This window comes from Penicillium soppii, assembly GCF_028829465.1.
Source record: "Penicillium soppii strain IBT 18220 chromosome Unknown utg000004l, whole genome shotgun sequence".
Lineage (NCBI taxonomy): Eukaryota > Fungi > Ascomycota > Eurotiomycetes > Eurotiales > Aspergillaceae > Penicillium > Penicillium soppii.
Window position 1 is genome coordinate 35,457 of NW_026643234.1, and position 20,028 is coordinate 55,484.

Genomic DNA, 20,028 nt, shown 5'->3' on the forward strand with positions numbered 1-20,028 from the left:
CTAGAAAAACGCAAATCTAGGCTCAATTCTGGTCTAAGCTTAGCTGCTGATAAGATCTCTTCGCCTACAAAACGTGATCTTTAACGGTTTTACAATATGTCGGTTAAGCTAGTTCACGAGCACATCTTAATGCGGGATGAGATTAAGCGTTTACGGGAGGGAAATAGAAAACAGATAAAAAAAAGGGAGAAATCAAAGAAGCAGATACCTAACATAGGTAGTTTAACAGAGCTTCCAGACCCTACTGCCAATATGGGTGGTGAGGAAGATGTTAGTGTGAGATATATATCTAACCCTACACCTGCTCCAGAACCCCAGGTTGAACCTATACTTCCTGTTTTGGCCCCTGTACGCCAGCAAACTACATGTTCATTATGCATGGGGAAAGGGCATAGGTATACTACATGCCCGAAAAGGTTTAATTAGTCAATTTAATGGTGTTTTGGTTGTTTAATTGGAGTTTAAAAAGTGTAGAAAATATGAAATTTTGGTGGGGTGCCGGAACGGCCAGGATGCCGGAACGACCAGGATGCCGGAACGACCAGGATCCACGTTAACGTGGATCCCTGTTACTCCGGCCACCCGCAAAATAAAATGGATCCCGTAGCAACGTATGTTTTTGAACATCAACAATGCCCCCAATTCGATCTCAAAAAGCTCAAAAATTGGTTGAACAGGAGGGACGCCTTCTGTTAGCTATCAAAGCTATAGAAAATGGGAAATACACCTCTATTAGAGCTGCTGCCGAAGCTTTCACTGTGCCGCGATCAACGTTACAAGATCGGATGAAGGGCCATGTAAGTCGGGTTGTACGCCGCCATCATCGCCACAAATTCTCTGAACCTGAAGAGAAATCGATGGAAGAGTGGCTGCTCTCTATGGACTCTAGAGGGCTTGCCATTACATATGCTATTTGTCGGGATATGGCTAATTTACTACCTCGTGCCCGTGAATTAACCCCCTCCGAGACCCCTCCAAGAGTTGGTAAAAATTGGGTCACAGACTTTATCAAACGCCATGATTCACTTGCCTCCTATCTCTCTCGTCGATATGATTATGAGAGAGCTCTATCTGAAGACCCTAAACTTATAAAAGGGTGGTTTGATCTCGTCCGAAATACTATCCAAAAATAATGGTATCATTCCGGCTGATATCTGGAACTTTGATGAGACGGGATTCGCGATGGGTGTTACCTCTTCACAATATATCATATGTTCTGCGGAATACCATGGTAAACGAAAGGTTCTACAAGCAGGAAATCGTGAATGGGTTACTGTGGTTGAGACTATTAACGCTGAAGGTGGTATTCTCCCGCCGTGCCTAATCTTTAAGGGCAAGGTTTTTTTAGAACGCTGGTTCCCTTTACCTCCAAATTGGGCTATCAATCTTAGTCCAAATGGTTGGACTACTGACCATATTGGTCTCGATTGGCTACAGAAGCACTTTATACCTAATTCTGCGCGAAAAGGGGCCTATATATTGTTGATTCCTGATGGTCATTCCTCTCATCTTACTCCACAATTTGATAAATTGTGTAAGGAGAATAAGATAATCTGTCTCTGTATGCCTAACAGGGATCCACGTTATGTACTCGGTGCCTTGGGCATCCAATAGAACCATCTGATCCTTAAAGTATCACAGATCTGTGATCCCCTAAGGTTTCCAGGTTCTGCTGTGTCAGCAGAATCTGGGAGCGGAAGTGGGCCTAAGGCATTCTGATGCCTTAGGCACAACTTGCTACAAGTAAAACTGGGTTTCTTGTCGGTGAATTGCCAGCAAGTATCCACTATTATTTGTAATTACTTAGTCATGTTAGATCCCCCTAACTATAAATTGCCAGAACCAGGGGTAATAAAAGACAGAGCATTCATACATTCTTATTGGCCAGGGCGAGTGAGCATACCGACATTTCTCACTAAGCGATGCCTTGGCATTATTATGTAATTTACTATTATATAACGTGAAGTCCGGTTGCGCGGGCGACCCGGTTGCGCGAGCGACCCCACCAAAAATACACTTCAATAACGATGCATCCTCTTTGACCACGAAAACAATGCCCCCCCAACGCTCTAATAAGAAAAGAAAGCTAATAGAGCAGGAGGGTCGCCTTTTATTAGCTATACAAGCTATTAAAAATGGCAAGTATTCCTCTGCTGCCGCTGCTGCACGATCTTTTGAGATACCTGTCTCAACTTTGAAGGCCCGGATCAATGGGCGCGAATCTGCTACTGAAAAGCGACACAATCGCTTTATTTTTACCGAAATTGAGGAGGGCTCGATTGAAAAATGGCTACTAGATATGGATTCCAAAGGGGCAGCCCTTACTTTGCCTATGTTGCGAGATATGGCCAATCTTCTGCTTTATGCCCGAAAAACTACACCCTCTACTGTGGGTAATCATTGGCCTGCTGAATTTATCAAACGACGCCCAAATCTCTCTACTCGCCTCTCTCGCAAATACGATTATCAGAGAGCTCTTTCAGAAGACCCTCGAATTATTGAACCATGGTTTGATTTGGTTCAAAGGACGATTGAAAAGTGGGGTATCGCTTTAGACGATATCTTCAACTTTGATAAGTCTGGTTTTGCCATGGGTATTAGCGCAACACAAAAGATTATTACTTCAGCGGAATACCATGGAAAAAGAGCTCTTTTACAAGCCGGCAATCGTGAGTGGGTGACTTCGATTGAGTGCATTAGAGCTTCTGGAAGTGTTCTCCCGCCGCTCTTTGTCTTCAAAGGAAAACAGTTCCCAGAGCATTTACGACCGTATCTTCTTTCAAATCAAAAAGGAGCTCGTCTAACCATGAGCTTAAATGGTTGGACTACTAATACAATTGGTTTATAGTGGTTAAAACATCATTTTATCCCAAATATTGGGACAAGAGTGGGAAAATATTGCTTACTAGTCCTTGATGGTCATAGAAGTCATTTAACCCCTGAATTTGACCAAGTCTGTGAAGAAAACCAAATCATCGCAATCTGTATGCCTCCGCATGCTTCTTATCTTTTACAGCCTTTGGACGTGGGTTGTTTCTCGGTTTTGAAGAGGCTTTACGGAGGAGCGGTCTCAACTTTAATGCGAAACGGAGTTAACTCTATTGACAAGGAAGATTTCCTTGAACTGATCGCAGATGCGAGAATGGGTGCTTTTAAGACTATCACTGTACAGAATAGCTTTTTGGCTACTGGATTAGCACCATTTAATGCTAATAAAGTCATGGAAAAGCTAAATGTGCACCTGGATTCCCTTCCTCCTCTGGAGATCCTTTCTCAGCGACCAGTCTCTTCCGGTAGCGATAGCGATCCAAATACTCTTTGGACCCTTTCAAAGTTTACAAAATCGCAATCTCTGATCAAAAAAGGTCTACAATCTTCTTCTTTAATTCTTTCTTCACCAACAAAAAGGGAGATTAATAAGACTTACGAGATGACTATAAAAGTGGTCCACCACCACATTTTTCTCCAGAATCGCTGTACTCAATTGGAGGCTACTAACAAGAAACAGACCAAAAAGCGAGGGATCAAACATAAGTTTAGTACCCAGAAAGGCATCTTTGGGGGTCTAGAGGGTGGTGAGGATGATGTGGTTGTTGTGGATGAAGATAGAAGCAAAGATATATCTTTACCAGCGGTGCCTGCAAAACCGGTTACGGAACCTATCCTACCTTCTATGCCCTTGGTTCGGCGGCAGGTGACATGTTCTGGCTGTGGAATAAAAGGTCATACATATTCTAAATGCCCTACACGTGTTCAATAGCCAAACTTATCTTTTTTTGTGGTTTTAATAGTGGTTATAAATTGAAGGTTTTTCAAGGTTTGGTGGGGTCGCTCGCGCAACCGGGTCGCCCGCGCAACCGGACTTCACGTTACCCGGTGCCTCGGGCATCCAATGAAAACCATCTGATCCTTAAAGTATCACATCTGGTAGCATGTCATGCAAAGCCTCACCTCCTATGGTGAGCTCAGAGGGGCAAGTAACATGCTGAAAGGGCCACTTGCGCCCCCCTGAGACCTGGAAGAAATCATTTCTCCAGGGGCTGAAGCAGCGAGCGATCAGGATGGCCAGCGACATCGCCATCCTGCCCTCGCCTGCTAGAATCCGATCCGGGACCCAAAGGGTGACCCACTATGTGTGCGGCGAGCAGCCGTGGTACTGACGCTCGCTTGCTAACAAACGAGGGCACACATGAAGGGAATCCCTAGGTACCGAAGGATATCGATCACTAAGGGAAAAGTGGAGACCCTTAGTTAACAAGAAGAGGATAGAAAGCCTACTTGCATTTGCTAAGTAAAGCATACCCTCATCGGAACTCCCAAGGAAAACACCAGAAGACCCCTCGCCAAGATGCAAACGAAGGCCAAAACCAGCATGCGGTCCCATTCAGGCACTCGCTGAATCAAGTCGAGCAAATGGCTTTTGACAGGTTGCCGGTAGCTATGCAGAACATGCAGCTGTTCGCAATGATACCAACGGACGATATGCACCGGGCAACCCAGCACGAGGCGCTGATGACAATGGCCCTGGGAGCGCCACCACCTAATGGCGCCCAGCGAGTCCACACCGGCGTTGGCAGCAAAGCTGAAAGACGTGCCGAAGCCTGAAATGTATCGCGGCTCCCAACAAGGGAATGCAGCCCGTCACTGGCTGAGGGACTGCGAGCGATACTTCGAGACGAGAGCTGAACTTGCTGGCGAGGAGGAGGAAGAAGGATACAAGGTGATCATTGGCCGCACCCACCTAGCGGAGACCGCCCTGATCGCCTGGCGAGGCTTGGAAGTGGCCGTAGAGAGCGGCCACATGCAGCAAATCACTACATGGGATGGTTTCAGAGCCTGGATCCTCGAGAATTTCGAGGCCAAGACGGCGGAAGCAGATCGCTACCGCGCATACATCACCCGCTTGCAGAAGTCCGATAACTTCTCGGAATACTTCCGCAAGCTGCAGGAAGCCTCGCTGAACCTACAGCGACCTGCTGATTCCTACAGCTTTATCCTTCAATTGGTGTCGGGGTTGAACCATGAGCTTAGGGCTGAATGGTATAAACTCCAGGACCCGCCGACAGAGGTTACGGAAGTGCATAACCGTCTGCTCGAGCTGGAAAGAGGTTGCAAGGAAGCAGCCAATACGAGAGGCAACCGTTTCTTTAACAGGGGGCGTGGCCAGCAAGCAAGCCAGCCCCGAAACGACGATGCCATGGACCTATCCGCGATGGATAGTAGCACCCGATCCTTCACATGCTATAATTGTAACAAACCCGGCCACCTGAAGCGTGACTGCCGGTTGTTGAAGAAGGAGGGAAAAGCGGAGGGTCAGTAAGCCCTGGCAAGCTTGCTGACCCATTAGGAAAGCCACGTCGGCCTGACAAAGCCGAACGTGATGAGGAACCTCGATTCGCTGTGGTCGAGGCAGAGATCCAGCCGATGGCTGATGCCTGGCAAGTGGGAAGGCCACTGAAGCCAGATGACAGAAAGGAGATCCAGCCGATGGCTGATGCCTGGCAAGTGGGAAGGCCACTAGAGCCAGACGACGAAACAGAGTTACAGTCCCTAGGGACTGAAGCGCAAGCTTCTATGAGGCTAAATGCCCTTGGGAATGAGTTGAACTTCTACGACGGAAAGGTTCAACGAGCGGCGTCGAAGAGTAGCGCGGCAGTGAGGATGCTCCTGGATTGTGGAGCAAGCCACACCTTTGTATCACTCGCCGTAGCTAAGAGAATCGGTGGCCGATGGGATAGAGATAAATCCCTGCCCGTGGCCCTGCCAAATGGAGAGCGACTGTACACAAACGGGAGCATGTTTGTGGACCTCCATATTGGCAAGTGGAGCGGAGCAAAGAAAGTTTGGGCGATAGATATCGCCGGCTACGATGTGATCCTCGGCGATGACTTCCTAAGGGAGCATAGCCGGTACGTTAGCTTCCCAGAGAGGAAGATGTGGCTCGCCGATGGCCGAGGAGGACAGATAATGGTCGAGGGCGTGAATACCCGCGCTCTCAAACGGGAGCAAGTGGGCAGCCTTAACCTGCTGTCTAAAAAGGATTGCCGCCGCGCTATGCGAAGCGAGCAAACGGAGATGCTCCTATTCATAGTGAAGGCAAATGAGCCTGAGCCCCCTCCCGAAGACCAACGAATTCAACAACTCCTTAACGAATATAGGGATGTCTTCCCGGACGAGTTGCCACAGGAATTGCCACCGAAGCGGCAATTCGAACATCACATCGATACGAGGGGCGCTGACCCCGTAAACCAGCCTGCTTACCCGCTGCCAGCGGACAAACTGGCAGAGCTGAAGCGGCAGGTAAAGGACTTGCTGGACCGCGGGCTCATCGAGACGTCGTCGAGTCCGTGGGGATTCCCGGTCATCTTTGTGAAGAAGCCGGAGGGCGAGTGGCGCATGTGCATCGACTACCGCGCGCTGAATGAGCTGTCGGCCAAGAATGGGTATCCCATTCCCAGAATTCAGGACCTACTCGACATCGTGGGGCGAGCTAAGTATTTATCGAAGATCGACCTAGCTTCCGGGTATTGGCAAGTGATGATGGCAAGCGGATCAATGGACAAGACCGCTTTCAACACACTATGGGGCAAATACCAATGGCGAGTGATGCCATTTGGCCTTTGCAACGCACCAGCTACATTCCAGACAATGATGAATGAAACATTACGCGAATTCCTCGGGGAATCCGTGGTCGTTTACCTCGACGACATCCTTGTATTCTCAGGGACCCTGGAGGATCACTACCGCCACCTGCAGCAAGTGCTCGAATGCCTGCGGAAGCAGAAGCTATATGGCAAGCCGAAGAAGTGCGTTTTCGCTACCAAAGAATTAGAGTTTTGTGGGCACATCATCGGAGATGGGAAACTCCGACCTATCCCCGAGAAAGTGGGGGCTATCACCGAATGGCCCCGGCCACAGAATGCCCACGAAATAAGGAGCTTCCTGGGGCTTGCTACATATTACCGCAGATATGTAAAGGGTTTCGCCAACATTGCAGCGCCACTGAGCGACTTGCTGAAGGAGGAAGACGCAGAGGTGCGCAAACGCAGGTTCAGGCCGATCCATTGGACTGAACGCTGCGAGATAGCATTCCAGAACCTCAAAACAGCGCTGACCAAGTATCCGGTCCTGATTCAACCCGACGTTACGAAGGCATTTACCATCGAAACGGACGCCAGCGAGTGGGCGATCGGCTATGTGCTGAGCCAGATTGCTGAAGATGGCAAGCTGCACCCCGTCTCCTTCGATGGTCGTAAACTGCAAGGAGCAGAGCTGAACTACCCAGTTCAAGAGAAGGAGCTGCTTGCTGCTAAAGAAGCTCTGCGAGTGTGGAGCCGTTTTGTGGATATTGACAATGGCTTGCCGACAACGGTGATCACGGACCACCAAAGTCTCCAATATCTAGCAACAACAAGGGTGTTTAGCAAACGACTTGCTCGCTGGATTGACGAATTCCAGGATAAGCACATTAAATGGAGATACCGGCCAGGCTCGGAGGCCATCGTCCCTGACGCCATAAGCCGCCGGCCTGACTTTATGCAGGATGCGCCGGCAAATATCGCACAGAATCAACCCCTATGGGGCGCGCTCGCATTGGTGGCGACCGTGGGCGGGTTCGACGAAGCAGCATGGTATGCTGCAACGGTTAGCTACTTGCTAGAAGGCAGCTTGCCGGAAGACCGTAAACTGCTCCGTTGGGTGAAACGTTGGGCCAAACAGTTGGCGACACAAGAGGCGGATTTGCCAATGAACGCAAGCAAGGAAGAGAACACTCGCTTGCTGTTTCGCCACGCGAACGGGGTGACGGCCCCTTATTTAGAGCCGCCATTCCGGGAAGAATTCCTGCGCAGAATGCACGAGGAATACGGCCACCTAGGGCACCCGGGCCTGCAAGGCGTCATTGCCGGCCGGGCATGGTGGCCCTCGATGAGAAAAGACATCGAGGAAGTGGTGCGCACTTGCCCGAATTGCCAAGTATCGCAAAAACGGAACCTCGCATTCGAGCGCGAATCGAGGCACTATTTGGCAAGCACGGGTATCAGGCCATTTGAACGCTGGGGAATCGACCTAATCGGCTTGCTACCGACGACGCCAAACGGCAACCGCTGGATCGTTACAGCAATCGATTACGCAACCGGATGGCCAGTTGCTGAGGCCTTGAAGGATGCCACCCAAGAAGCACTTGGGCAATTCCTTTATGAAAGGATATTTGTGGCATTTGGCGCACCGAAAGAACTGCTATCGGATAATGGGACCAACTTGCTATCCGATGGGGTGAGATACTTTGTCAACTTGCTGAAGGCTCGACACCGGTTAACAACACCGTACCACCCCCGGACGAATGGGAAGGTGGAGAACCTGAATGGGTTGTTGGGCAAGATGCTGTCCAAATACCTCATGGGCAAGCCCACTCGGTTGTGGGACGAATACTTGCCACAGGCCCTATTTGCTGCGCGGGTCCGCGAGCACGCCATAACGGGGTCGAGTCCATACTACCTGGTATATGGCCAAGCGCCGTGCTTGCCAGGGGATGACAAAGGGATCCAGAAAGGCGACGATGTCGCCGATATCGACAAACGAATCTTAGCGGTAAATCATGCTCGGTCGAGAGCGAACGAGGACTTGCTGTACAAAGCAATAAGAGCCGCAAAGATACAGGATGAAAATGTGACCCATAAGCATGGATCGCTTGCTGAAGGCACTTGGGTGCTCGTATGGAATGAGGCCAAACAGAAATTCGAGTCTAATTGGTTTGGTCCATACCAAGTGATCAGAGCGAACCCATTGGGCACATATGCACTTGCTGAGCCGGGAGGGCGAGTCCTACGGAACCTGGTAAATGGGAGACGGCTCGTGGAGGCACACGTCACCAAACCAGAGCAGATGTGGACATCCTCGGGCGGCAAGTGGCACCTTCGTCGCCAAGGCGAGAAGGCGACCCACCCGTTTGATGGCCGACTAGCCACCGACAGCGACTCCGAAACACCGCCCAGCTATATCGAGTTGTCGACGATTTCTCGGAAGGAATGGGAGCAAATGATCCGCTCAGGTGTGCGGTCTCGTTTGGTGGGGGAGGAAGAAGCTGTGCGACAGGTCAGAAACAGGGCGATACAAAACGCACGCAAGCAGGGCTCGCTTGCTAGGACTGACCAGATCGTTCGCCAGCAAACGAATACAGGAATCCTCGCCGGGAATCAAGGCGAGACGGAAATCCTTGCCGGAAACCAGGGCAAGAAGGACCCTCGAAAGGGTATGAGAGCAGCGGAAAGCTGCCGGAAGGGGTGGCCAGCGACCACCCAAGAAAGAGTACCTGTTCCACAGAGAGCAGAAGAAGTCAGCAACGACTTGCCAAAAGGATATCCCATCAAGACGATGGAAGGGACCGACGATACCGAGTCCAGGGAACCTGCGCAACAAGCAGATGAGATCCGGAATGTGATCGAGGAAGCCGATAAGGAGGTGATGCCACCGAGTATCGGCCAAGACGGCGATGGCCAGGAAGCTCAGTATAGCTTCAGGCATCGTAAAGGAAATCCCATCGAGATGATGGAAGGGCAAAACGACTTGCCAGAAGAGATCCCCATCGATACAGTGATGGAAGGGACCGAGGATGCCAATCAAGAGTCCAGGAAGCCTGCCCAACAAGCAGATGAGATCCGGGATAGGATCGAGGAAGCCGATGAGGTGATACCACCAAACATCGGCCAGAATGACGATAGCCAGGAAGCTCCGTACAGCTTCAGGCATCGCAGGAGGTGGCCGCCAGGGATGGTGAGAAACTAGCTGGCAAGTACTACGAATACAGGTTCTACTGCTACGAGGAAACGAAGCCGAAGGCAGCAAATAAGAGTATTCAATTTGGAAGAGGACAATAACAAATCACCGATCCCATGAGCGAGCACCAAACACCAAAGCCACCAGAAACAGAAAGCTTAAGCCTCATCAATATCCATTGAATCCTTCTCCTCGCCAATGGCATCCCAGGCAGCAGATCTGCTAGCAGCAACTGCCATGTCGCGACGTCGCTGTGACTGGATTTGCCAAAGGAGCAAGTCGTAGTCGCGGTTAGCGGCAGCGAGGTCGATGGCAAGCTGAGCACGGCAACGATCGATCTGCAAGAGAACCTGCTCACGGCCTGCAAGCGGGGCAGCGAGCAAATCATCTGTCAAGAGACTATGATAAGCGGACGCAACGGCCGAAGCCGGGGTAGAAGGTGCCTGAGGAGTTGCTGGAGCAGCAGTAGGAGTGGCTGGAACAGCAGTAGGAGTTGCTGGAGCAGCAGCGGGGTGGATAGGGAGATCAACCTGCTGGCGAGGAGCAACAGGAGTTGCCGGAGCAGAGGCGAGGGTGTTGGTCGGCTCCCAGACAAAGGAGGGGACATACTTCTGGAAGTAGGAAAGGGCCCAAACTGGGCAATCATCGCGGAACGAGCAATGCTTCGCACTTCCAGAAAACACACAACACATGCACGCACCCTTGGCAATCACCATCCCAACATCATCACTCACGCGGTAGAAAGCGGCAACGCGGCAGGAAGCAAACGCACAAGCATCAGGATTTCGCAAACAGCGACCACACTTGCTAGCATTAGGGGGCACAACCATACCAAGGCATTGGCCTAAGATGGCACTAAAATAGTTGCGTGCATCCCGAGGGGGAGAGCGAATATTCACCACACCCGAAATGTCCACACGCCAATCCAAGGAGAAGAAAACACCATTTGCCACCCTGACCTCCAAGCGCCTGGCCAAATGACCTGCCACACCGGAAGAAACATTTGCTAGGATGGGCTGCAGGTAAGGATCCAAGCAGTCAGGCAGAGAGTTGTCATCCGTATCCTTGTTGTAGAAACGGGGCGGGGCGACGATGTCAGTCTCGGTGAGCGAGTCCTGATCATCGGAGGGAGGGTCATTCACCGCAGCAAACGACATGGTCTATCACCCAAGAAGAAGTCAGTAACCAGCAAGTGAGGGGAGCAAAGAGGGGTACCACATACCAAAGATGCGTCAGAAAGCGCTGGCTTCAGCCAAGGAGGGAGCAGATTTCACTTGGCTGAAGAGGAAAAACGTCAGCAGATGGCCGTCACTGACCAGGGTGATGATCACTTACTGGAAATGATATCAGAATATCACCGGCTTCACTGTAGGAGGGAGCAGGTTTCACTACAGTGGGAATGAAGCTCACGAATGAGTTGGGGAAGTGGATGGTGGAGAGAGAGAGAGAGAGGAAAAGAAGAAGTGCGAAGGTGAGGGAGAGGGCTTCTTATATACCCCCAAGACCCCAAGATAGCCAAACACCCAATGTGTGCCAACAGAACCTACGTTTGCCAAACCTCAGTCAACTCTCACTCTCATTGGCCCAGCCAGAATGCCAAATGGGCAACAGCACCACAGAGGGCTGGCAAATTTGCTCAGAAGTGAGCCCTATCACCACCAACAAACACCCCCATTGGCCAGTCAGGCCAGCCAACAGAGACAAAACTAGGCACCAGCGGTGCTCAACAAAGAATGGCAAGTAGCAAACTTGTCGAGAGATACGCTTACGGTCGCGAGCAAACAAGGGCAAACTGATTGCCAGAATCTCACCATCGGGGACCTTGACGATATTTCCTATTCCGGAAATCTGTAGGCTTCAGGGTTGCTCCGAGGGCGGTGAGCAACGGCAGGTGGGGGAGGCTGTGATCCTCTAAGGTTTCCAGGTTCTGCTGTGTCAGCAGAACCTGAGAGCGGAAGTGGGCCTAAGGCATTCTGATGCCTTAGGCACTACTTGCTACATGTAAAACTGGGTTTCTCACTAAGCGATGCCTTGGCATTATTATGTAATTTACTATTATATACTCGGTGCCTCGGGCATCCAATGAAAACCATCTGATCCTTAAAGTATCACACTCACAATGCCCGTAGCCTCACGTGATATCTACACCGACATTACTGAGAGCCTCTTCCTCCTACAACTGCCTCACGAGAGTCAGTTGCTTGCCTCTGCGGGTAGCGCGTCATCTCTCACGCAGTCAAGTCTTGATTTTGTCCCTCCCGCCTTCCCTCTGTATATAGAATCCACTACAATACAGACATATTGCCTCCCTACAAGGGAGCGCGAACGGGCCCTATCTGACGCTACGGTCTACGACCGCAGCGACAGGTGACCCGTTATGGCCAAACTACACTCTTCTTTCTCCTCTTGACTGCGTGAGGTCACCAATAAAACTGATTTCGAATTCCACTGTAATTAATTGTCCAGATTGTCTACTTCATCGGATTTACCTCTCCTCTCTTTCTCCATCCTAAACCCCACTATCAAGACCAGTAAATTCCATCGACCATTCACTTTCGTGCTCAAGTTTTCATCATATTTTTCTTCCACATAATTTTCTAAAAACGGAGTTTTAACACGAACCGCAATATTTGTTGTCTTCGTCCCGCGTCCTTTCCCTAAGATGCCTTACTATTTGGTTGGACTTTGCAAATGGCATTACTTCCGATGACCCATACTGCTGACAGAGTGCCCCCTTCATGAATCAGGCGGACCTCGAGCGAGTTTGCGGTCGTAGCATGAGGTGGATGCTCAGATGTTGCGGGCCGAAGGGTAAAACAGTGACCTCCGTCTTTCCAGGAAGCTGTTGCACTTTTTTCATCGGTTTTCGTAAGTCGGTGGCACTCAATGGCGCGACCGAGGCGCCAAGTGGTGTGAAATATCTCAACAACCGAATTCGTATAGAACTTGACGCTGGCATTATCCAAGACAGTGCGTGGTTTGCCGATGGGAATTCAGTATAGTCTAAAAAAAATGGGGATTGGATTTTGGAAGCTTCATGGAAGCTGAGGCATACAACCTATTGAATGGTGGTTTGGTGACCCATTGGACATCCCGGTGTTTTGATTCCACGCGAAATCTCGGACTCTAGAATGTGATAGGTCTAGCGACTTGGAGCATAGGTAAGTCGTTCGGTTCGCACTTCACATTGCTCCTGAGAGCAGAAGATCTCTTTCAGGCTCATTAGGCCCAAAATCTGCATTGTAAGAAGGTACATGCCATATCTGGGTGCTGGCACCACAGGTAGCACACTCATGCATGCCGTTGGACAAATCTCATTGACCAATTGGACGTAATGCGCCCCACACATGTGACATGGAATGTGATGATGTGCTGGCTGTTGTTTTTAGGCGCCAGTCGCATGGGCCGTCTGAATATGGGACCCATATCTCAGGAGATTCCCACTCATTAATTTTGATTTCACAGTTTCCAGTTCTAAATCAGCCAGATATTTACCTAGATACTCATATCGACATGGATGATAACGAGGATGACGGATATGAATGTATCTTGAGCTCGACATCATGCCAGTCGTGCACAACCTGGGCACACGAAACCAATAAGAGGAAAATGATTTGCCAGGAGGTGAAGAATGATAACAAAGCATAGCACTGCAATGTAAAAGGCGGTGTGACTCGCTGGAAAAAGGAACCACATTTTCGTCATACCATTAAAAGCGAGCAATAGGAAGTAGATTGGACTTGCTATTAGGATTTCTTGGACTCTTCGAAAGTACATGGACAGATGTAAGGCTGGTGGTACGATAATTCACTACGGACTAGTGCGGTCCATGCTAGGACAGTCCCCTGAGGGGTTTCCTAGTACGATATGGATACGAGTGAAGAATGTGAGAGGTGCCTGATATGGGTATGATGATATTCGGACTAATCACCGGTCCTCCTAAGAGGATCCAGCCCCTCCTTTTCTAGGGGATGCCTCCGTGCTTATGCAAGCAGGTAAACGAGGTGATGTATCAACAGACAGCTCCGGTGATGCATAGGCACATTCGCTATACCTCATTGTATGCTTGGTGTAACAGTCCAGAGAATAACATCGTACAATAGAAGCCCTCGAGTTTTCGCTTACTGGCAGTAGGCTATCCTGCGCCTTTGACCGCCATTTTAGCTCCATTGCTGTTGAGATTTGAATCGCCGCCTATCGCTACTCAGCCCACCCGGAGACAACCACGCAGAATTTAATTGGACAAAGTTATGTGATATCGCACACGCCCAAACCCCAAATTCAATACGATGGAAGATGTAAAATTGCAGTCTATATCAATAAAAGCCCCTAGCACCGCGACAGCTTTATTGGACTTTAGACAAAAGAACCGAAACTTATGCCAATACAAGATATCCGAACACGCTGGAATTCCACGTTTCTTATGCTTCGGCGCGTACGTCGGCTGCAGACTATATTTGATGGATTTTGTGCACAATTTAATCTAAATAATATAAAGATAAATAAGGATAACTAGCGATAGGTTAATTATCTACTGTTAATCACCTATCCTTTCTTTAAGTTCACTTCATCTTTATTAGCTACAACTAATATGACTATCTATAATGTGTTTAGAATCTACAATACCTTATTTACCTATATTAATAAGGCAAAGGCGTAGCTAGCACGAAAGAAAGTCGGGTAGAAGAAGGTAATAAAACTAGCGCTCGAGCATAGGCGCGATAAGCTTGCGGAGTATTATAGCAAGACTAATAATATTCCGAATAATCTCTATGCAATTGGGACTATCTTAGGCCCACGAAATAAGCTTAAGTTCTTCTTGACACTAGAATAGGAGAAACAATAGGCACCGCGGTATAAGGAGTCCCTCGAGACTTATGTCTAGCCTTACTAGAAACGCTATACAGAGGCACAGACAATATCAAGTTCCTAGTCAATAAGTAACGATATATCTGATATTGATATACTTCTAAGACCTACTACCTCTATCTAGTTAAGACCGACTACTCTAGATAAACTCACAAGGTATCTTGGAAGTAGTAAGTTTAATATCCCTCCCTCCTATTGTATATCAAATCTTTGTTTTTGCTAACTTTCTATCTCTCTAAGTACTGTCTAATCAACACCCCTAGTCTTCTAGAAGGCTTGTAAGGCAGAGTATCCTATCTTAGCAAGCCTTGCCCGAGATATCCTTACAACTCTAGCTAGCGGCTCTAGGGTAGAGAGACTTTTTAAGTCTGCTCGGGATATATACCACTATCGCCGGGGCTTATTAAGACCATAGACTATTCAGGATCTAATAATATTCATATATACAACTAGATTTGATATATAGTCTAAGCAGCTTGCGCTAGTGGATAAGTTCCTCTCTACCCAAGAGAAGCATTCGAAGAAGGAGCAGGATAATGCTAAGCAAGAGGATAAAGAGTTTGATCCTATTAGCGATAACGAGGAAGATCTTACAATAGAAACTTCTGCAGAAGTATCTATTGAGCAGCCTAGCCTACGAGCGCTAGGGAAGAGAAGGGCTATTGATAATGATGAGATCCCTCTACCTGATTTTGATATTCAGAGGCGTTTGTCAGGGCGTATTCCAAAGAGACTAAGACATAATACGGATTTTGTATATAATTAATAGATATAAAGGACAGTTGATCCTTTCAACATAAATCATGCACATAAGTAATTTCTAGAAAAGTACTCAAAATTTTTGGAAAGAATACGTTTAGGCTACATATAACAAAGTATGACAGTAAAATACTAAAAAATACCAATAGATTCTTCATAAATTATGTAAATCACGGGGTTCTACATGTTTGTCCCGTTTGTAGGACCGCAAGACCGGACCGGACCGCGGTCTGGTCCGGTCCCTTGCGGTCCTTGCCGAGGTCTAGAGATGGAGAAGAAAAACAAACTTGCAATTGAGGAGGGTATCTACCCTACTTGGCGTTCTTTGAATCCTATTCATCGAATTGCAAAGCAATATCGAAAAAAGGGTTAGTAATTCTTTGTTACATATATTTAACATATGCTTATTTTATTCTAGACAAACGAAACCGTCGCTCTGCAAATCGCCGAACTTGGAGGCCATATCTTCCTTGGAATCCAGCCAATCCCTATGATACATTTGACCCAGCAATACAGCCACCTGAGCCTATAGGTATCTCTGATTCTGTTTCAGTCGCTACTTCAGATACCACCGACATAAGCTTGGCATATGGTCAAAGTACACCTACAGCGCAATCGATTATCTCCCAATATAGAGGTAATTCAGTTCTAACTAAATCACCTAGATTGGCGCCACAGGACAGTATATCCTAGCAGCTTTCTAGGAATCAGGGTCTACTTGATGAAGAGGCAATTTTGCAGCAGGAAATTGTAGAACTTGAGCGAAGACAAAGGATTCAGGCTCTTCAAAAGAGAAAGGAAGAATTACTACGCAATTTGCAGACTTAAATAGAGTCAATTTTATTTGTTTTCATACATTTAACATATGTTGACTTGAGTCTAAGTGTACACTCTGTATATGGTCAATGTATTGTCATATAGAAACAAAAATCTGTAAGAAAAGTACTACAGCGATCTAGGCGGCCATAGTCTCAAAGGTAGGGGGGCTGCTAGCTTCTCCAGTACCACCGGCTACGTTGTCTCTATCGCCCTTATTGTTACTATCCTCGACGTCTTTATCCTCATCATTATTACCTCCGTTAGAAGCACCCGCAGTAGGTCCAAAGCCAGGGAAAGGAATAGGATTAGCAGGGACATTAGGTCCACGCTATATAATATTAGCATAAGTCAAACATATGTAAATTATCAACTCACACGACGGCTACGATAGCCAGAGGTTGGGGTTGAGGGGATTTGGAATCGATAAAAACGGGAGCTATAAGTGTCTCTGAACTATGTTTTTGTGGCCCTGTATATATGATTAACATATGCTTAGTGTATCGTTTCACTGAGAGAACTTTGCACTTACGCAATCCGCTCCAGAGTATCGCACCAAAATCCAACAAGGCTATTATCAGGGCCACGACTAGGTCCATGCACGTAGCTCGCATTCTGCCAGCCAAGCTGAAGGATCCAGCGCTTGATAGCGTTGTGGGCAGAAATAATGTCTTCCCTACGCTTGGCACGACAATCAGGCATAACAACTATGTGGTTGGCATACGGTTAGCATATGTCAAGCATATCTAATACACAAGCACTCACGAGCTCCAGAATGTTCGTGACGTATGTGACGACGCATTGAAGGCCTATCTAGCAGGACCATACCGCACATCTGGCGTGGAGGGTTGACCAGGATGTCGTAGCTATTTCATATCATATCAGCATCCGCCACACATATGTTAAACACATCGAACCACAACGTACACGCCAATATTCTCCTTGTTAAGGACAAGGGCCTGGTTTGGGGGAGGGTTAGCCACGATATTAGCCGCCTTGATATCGTACTTGCGTGTACTACCTGCAATCGCTGTGGTGAATGCAATAGGTTTCCACCCTAGGTTATTGTCTGGGATTGGGCCTGCATATGTTTAGTATATGTAAACAACACGGCCTATGTCCGCATACCATGAGCGTAACCCGCGAATACATCGGGGTTTACAGCGGTCAAAACCGTGATATTGTCAAAATCGGCCTAGGTTGGACCCAGACCGGGGTGCAGTGCCAGGTTTGCCATGTTGGTTTCCTACAGACAGTTAACATATGCCTCACGTATGTAAAGACGTGTCAGAGAGGATTGTAAACAGATGTTCATACCTAGGAAAAGAAAATGTGGGTGGTGAAGAAGGAGAGAAGTGGTAGTGTGTTGGTGTTGACAAATTATATATCTCTCACTTTCTTTGTTGATTTTCCGCATAACCCTTCGAATCACTTAATATTGCTTTGTTTGTTTACAATTTATAATAAAGAAGGCTACTTTGATCGAATCCTTTTACACCCTCTTAGAAATTAGACATAAAAGCAATAATATACAACATATGTATAGTGATGTATTAGGATATAGTGCGCTTTAGTAGGGTATAGATTTAAGTGGGGCGAAACCTTTAGTAATGTTGTATAAAAATCAACATAAATAGATAAAATTGAGGCATAAAAGCTGAGCAGGACCGGCACAAAGCCAGGACCCGATGAGGTGGCAGAGCTGAACGGGACCCGTCATTAGTCATCATTTTCACAGGTCCCGTTGAACTTTTCACGGGTCCCGCTGAGCTGGAACCCGATTCCGCTTCTCAAGCCGTATTCATGCATTTAGCACTGACATCTAGTGATCAGCATTAGACCTACCAAGTATAGTATAGTGCAGATGAAATACCAGATTTGATCAACCTCGTCGGCCTTGAGATTGATGCATCCCAAATCAGTAGACATCTAATTACAACAAACTATACATCACATTCCCAGACTCTAAAATGTATCCAAGTGACAGAAATAGATAAATCTGACAAGTGACAGAAATAGATAAATCAACGATTTTGAGGATAATATTATAACACTAAAGGATTATTATTCCGTCTCTATTAGTGAGAACGGCCTTTTCTTCGCGAAACATCAGCTATTGAAACTACTTACGCGCGCGTGGTCAAAAGATTATAGACAGATATACCAATAGAAAGAGATGTTCACCAGGAATTTAAGTCAAGAGTTTCCCACCGGTCGATATAGAAGTTAGTGAAAATGCCAGTGAATCTTTCCTCACGTTCGGTCAGTGATGTTTCAACGACCAAAATAACGAGAAGCTCTATTGAAATAGGCTACACTTCTGCACAAGGGTGCACGGTATACACCGGAAAGCGGAAATATCACGAATAGAAGGGACATGGCTTTGAAATCGAGAGAGCAGAGACTAAAATTGCTGGGTGTGGAGGACGCCGAAACCATCGCGAGTACAGCAATTTTAGCAAGAGCATACTCGCTTGAGGGTCGGTAGAAGGAGACGAAACAGTTTACTATGGAGGACATGGAGATTCAAGATTGCAAATGCTAGTTTTACATGTCAGGGCAACATGGTAGCTCCCCCTTCCTGCTTGCCGCCAAGTACCTCATTGCAACGTCTTTCCATGAATCCTTTTTTCCAAGACGTCGAGACTCGCAACCTTCTTCATCGTCGAATCCAAAGTTGTAGTAGGGAGGTGTGAAGCGAGCCAGATTTGAGTTGATGACTTGCCGCGCCAGATGATATTAGACGGATTATGCTTCTTCAAGTCGCTGACAACGTTCTTTGCCCACACTCCTGGCTCCTGGCCAGCCGAGTTCATATCACCTGTCGAAAACTTCTCGATCTCTCTTTGCAGAACAGTGTAGGGAGAGCTTGATGGAAGGTGACAGACGGGGTCGTTATCGTGAATATTGGTATTCACCCCCCAGTCTTCAGATCGATTACCTTGATGCCGAAAGGCGCTAGCTCTAGTCTCATGTTTTGAATGAGCATGGCGGCAGCTGCCTTTGAAGTGTTGTATGCACTCCAAAACGGGGCACCCAACACGCTGCTGACGGAGGTCTGGTTCACAAGTAGAGCATGGCCATGCGCCCGCGCAGCCTGTTGCAGAAGAGGTAGACACACTTGCGACATGCGGAGGATTGCCCAGAAGTTTAGGTCAAATATCTCCTTGGCCTCCTGGATGGACAGGTCTATCGCTGGCATACATAAGCCCTTCCCGGCGTTGTTCACGAGAATGTCAAGCGAGCCACCCGTGACGGAAGAGACCTGGCTTATGCAGGCCTGAATTGAATCCTCGGATGTAACATCGAGGATGAGGGTCTCAATTCCCATGGCTTTGAGGGAGGCCATCTTAGAGACATTTCGTGCGGTTGCGAACACACGGTCGCCTTGTTGTTGGAATTCCTTGGCTAGTGCTGCACCCATGCCGCCCTCAGAGCAGCCGGTGATAAGAACAGTGCGACCCATCGCGTTGAATTGGAGGGTGTAGCTGTCTGATTTGATGGTTGTGAAAGTCAAGGGGCATTTGGGTGAACAGCGGAACGAAAGGAGGTGGTTTGTCTTTATATTCAAGTAGTCTGCGAATAAGGTTTAGCAGTTATTGTCCGTCTACCCGCATATCCGGCGTGACACGGAGTTCCGTGACACGGAGCTCCGTGACAAGATACATCATGCCAGTCCTGGCAAGGGCGCACTCCCAACAAAGGGGGATACTCCATGAATAAGAATGAACGTTGGTCCGATTGTTGCCGTTATCATACATTTGACTGGATGCATAAGTTGCATGTGGGTCATCAGTGGCAGACTAGACC

General features: G+C 48.0%; 6 protein-coding genes across 6 annotated transcripts; 3 read left to right on the forward strand and 3 right to left on the reverse strand.

Moving 5' to 3' along the window:
- Window positions 1-4,543: 4,543 nt before the first annotated feature.
- N7529_003441 (C2HC-type zinc finger protein) lies at window positions 4,544-5,320 on the forward strand (the record flags this gene model as incomplete). Its single annotated transcript, XM_057238968.1, has 1 exon — window positions 4,544-5,320. One exon carries the CDS (start codon window positions 4,544-4,546, stop codon window positions 5,318-5,320), a length of 777 nt encoding a protein of 258 aa, XP_057098263.1.
- A 104-nt stretch (window positions 5,321-5,424) lies between these two features.
- Window positions 5,425-6,023, forward strand: N7529_003442 (retropepsin-like aspartic protease; the record flags this gene model as incomplete). Its single annotated transcript, XM_057238969.1, has 2 exons — window positions 5,425-5,909; window positions 6,011-6,023. The coding sequence occupies 2 exons, from the start codon at window positions 5,425-5,427 to the stop codon at window positions 6,021-6,023; spliced, it is 498 nt and encodes a 165-aa protein (XP_057098264.1).
- Window positions 6,024-8,680: 2,657 nt separating this feature from the next.
- N7529_003443 (uncharacterized protein) lies at window positions 8,681-9,783 on the forward strand (the record flags this gene model as incomplete). The annotated part of the gene is made up of 2 exons (XM_057238970.1): window positions 8,681-8,712; window positions 8,775-9,783. The coding sequence occupies 2 exons, from the start codon at window positions 8,681-8,683 to the stop codon at window positions 9,781-9,783; spliced, it is 1,041 nt and encodes a 346-aa protein (XP_057098265.1).
- Window positions 9,784-9,932: 149 nt separating this feature from the next.
- On the reverse strand, window positions 9,933-10,931 carry N7529_003444 (DUF3716 domain-containing protein; the record flags this gene model as incomplete). Its single annotated transcript, XM_057238971.1, has 1 exon — window positions 9,933-10,931. One exon carries the CDS (start codon window positions 10,929-10,931, stop codon window positions 9,933-9,935), a length of 999 nt encoding a protein of 332 aa, XP_057098266.1.
- Window positions 10,932-16,746: 5,815 nt separating this feature from the next.
- Window positions 16,747-17,481, reverse strand: N7529_003445 (uncharacterized protein; the record flags this gene model as incomplete). Its single annotated transcript, XM_057238972.1, has 5 exons — window positions 16,747-16,925; window positions 16,984-17,084; window positions 17,146-17,299; window positions 17,347-17,413; window positions 17,473-17,481. The coding sequence occupies 5 exons, from the start codon at window positions 17,479-17,481 to the stop codon at window positions 16,747-16,749; spliced, it is 510 nt and encodes a 169-aa protein (XP_057098267.1).
- Window positions 17,482-18,818: 1,337 nt separating this feature from the next.
- On the reverse strand, window positions 18,819-19,979 carry N7529_003446 (uncharacterized protein; the record flags this gene model as incomplete). Its single annotated transcript, XM_057238973.1, has 3 exons — window positions 18,819-19,062; window positions 19,137-19,777; window positions 19,830-19,979. 3 exons carry the CDS (start codon window positions 19,977-19,979, stop codon window positions 18,819-18,821), a joined length of 1,035 nt encoding a protein of 344 aa, XP_057098268.1.
- Window positions 19,980-20,028: the final 49 nt, after the last annotated feature.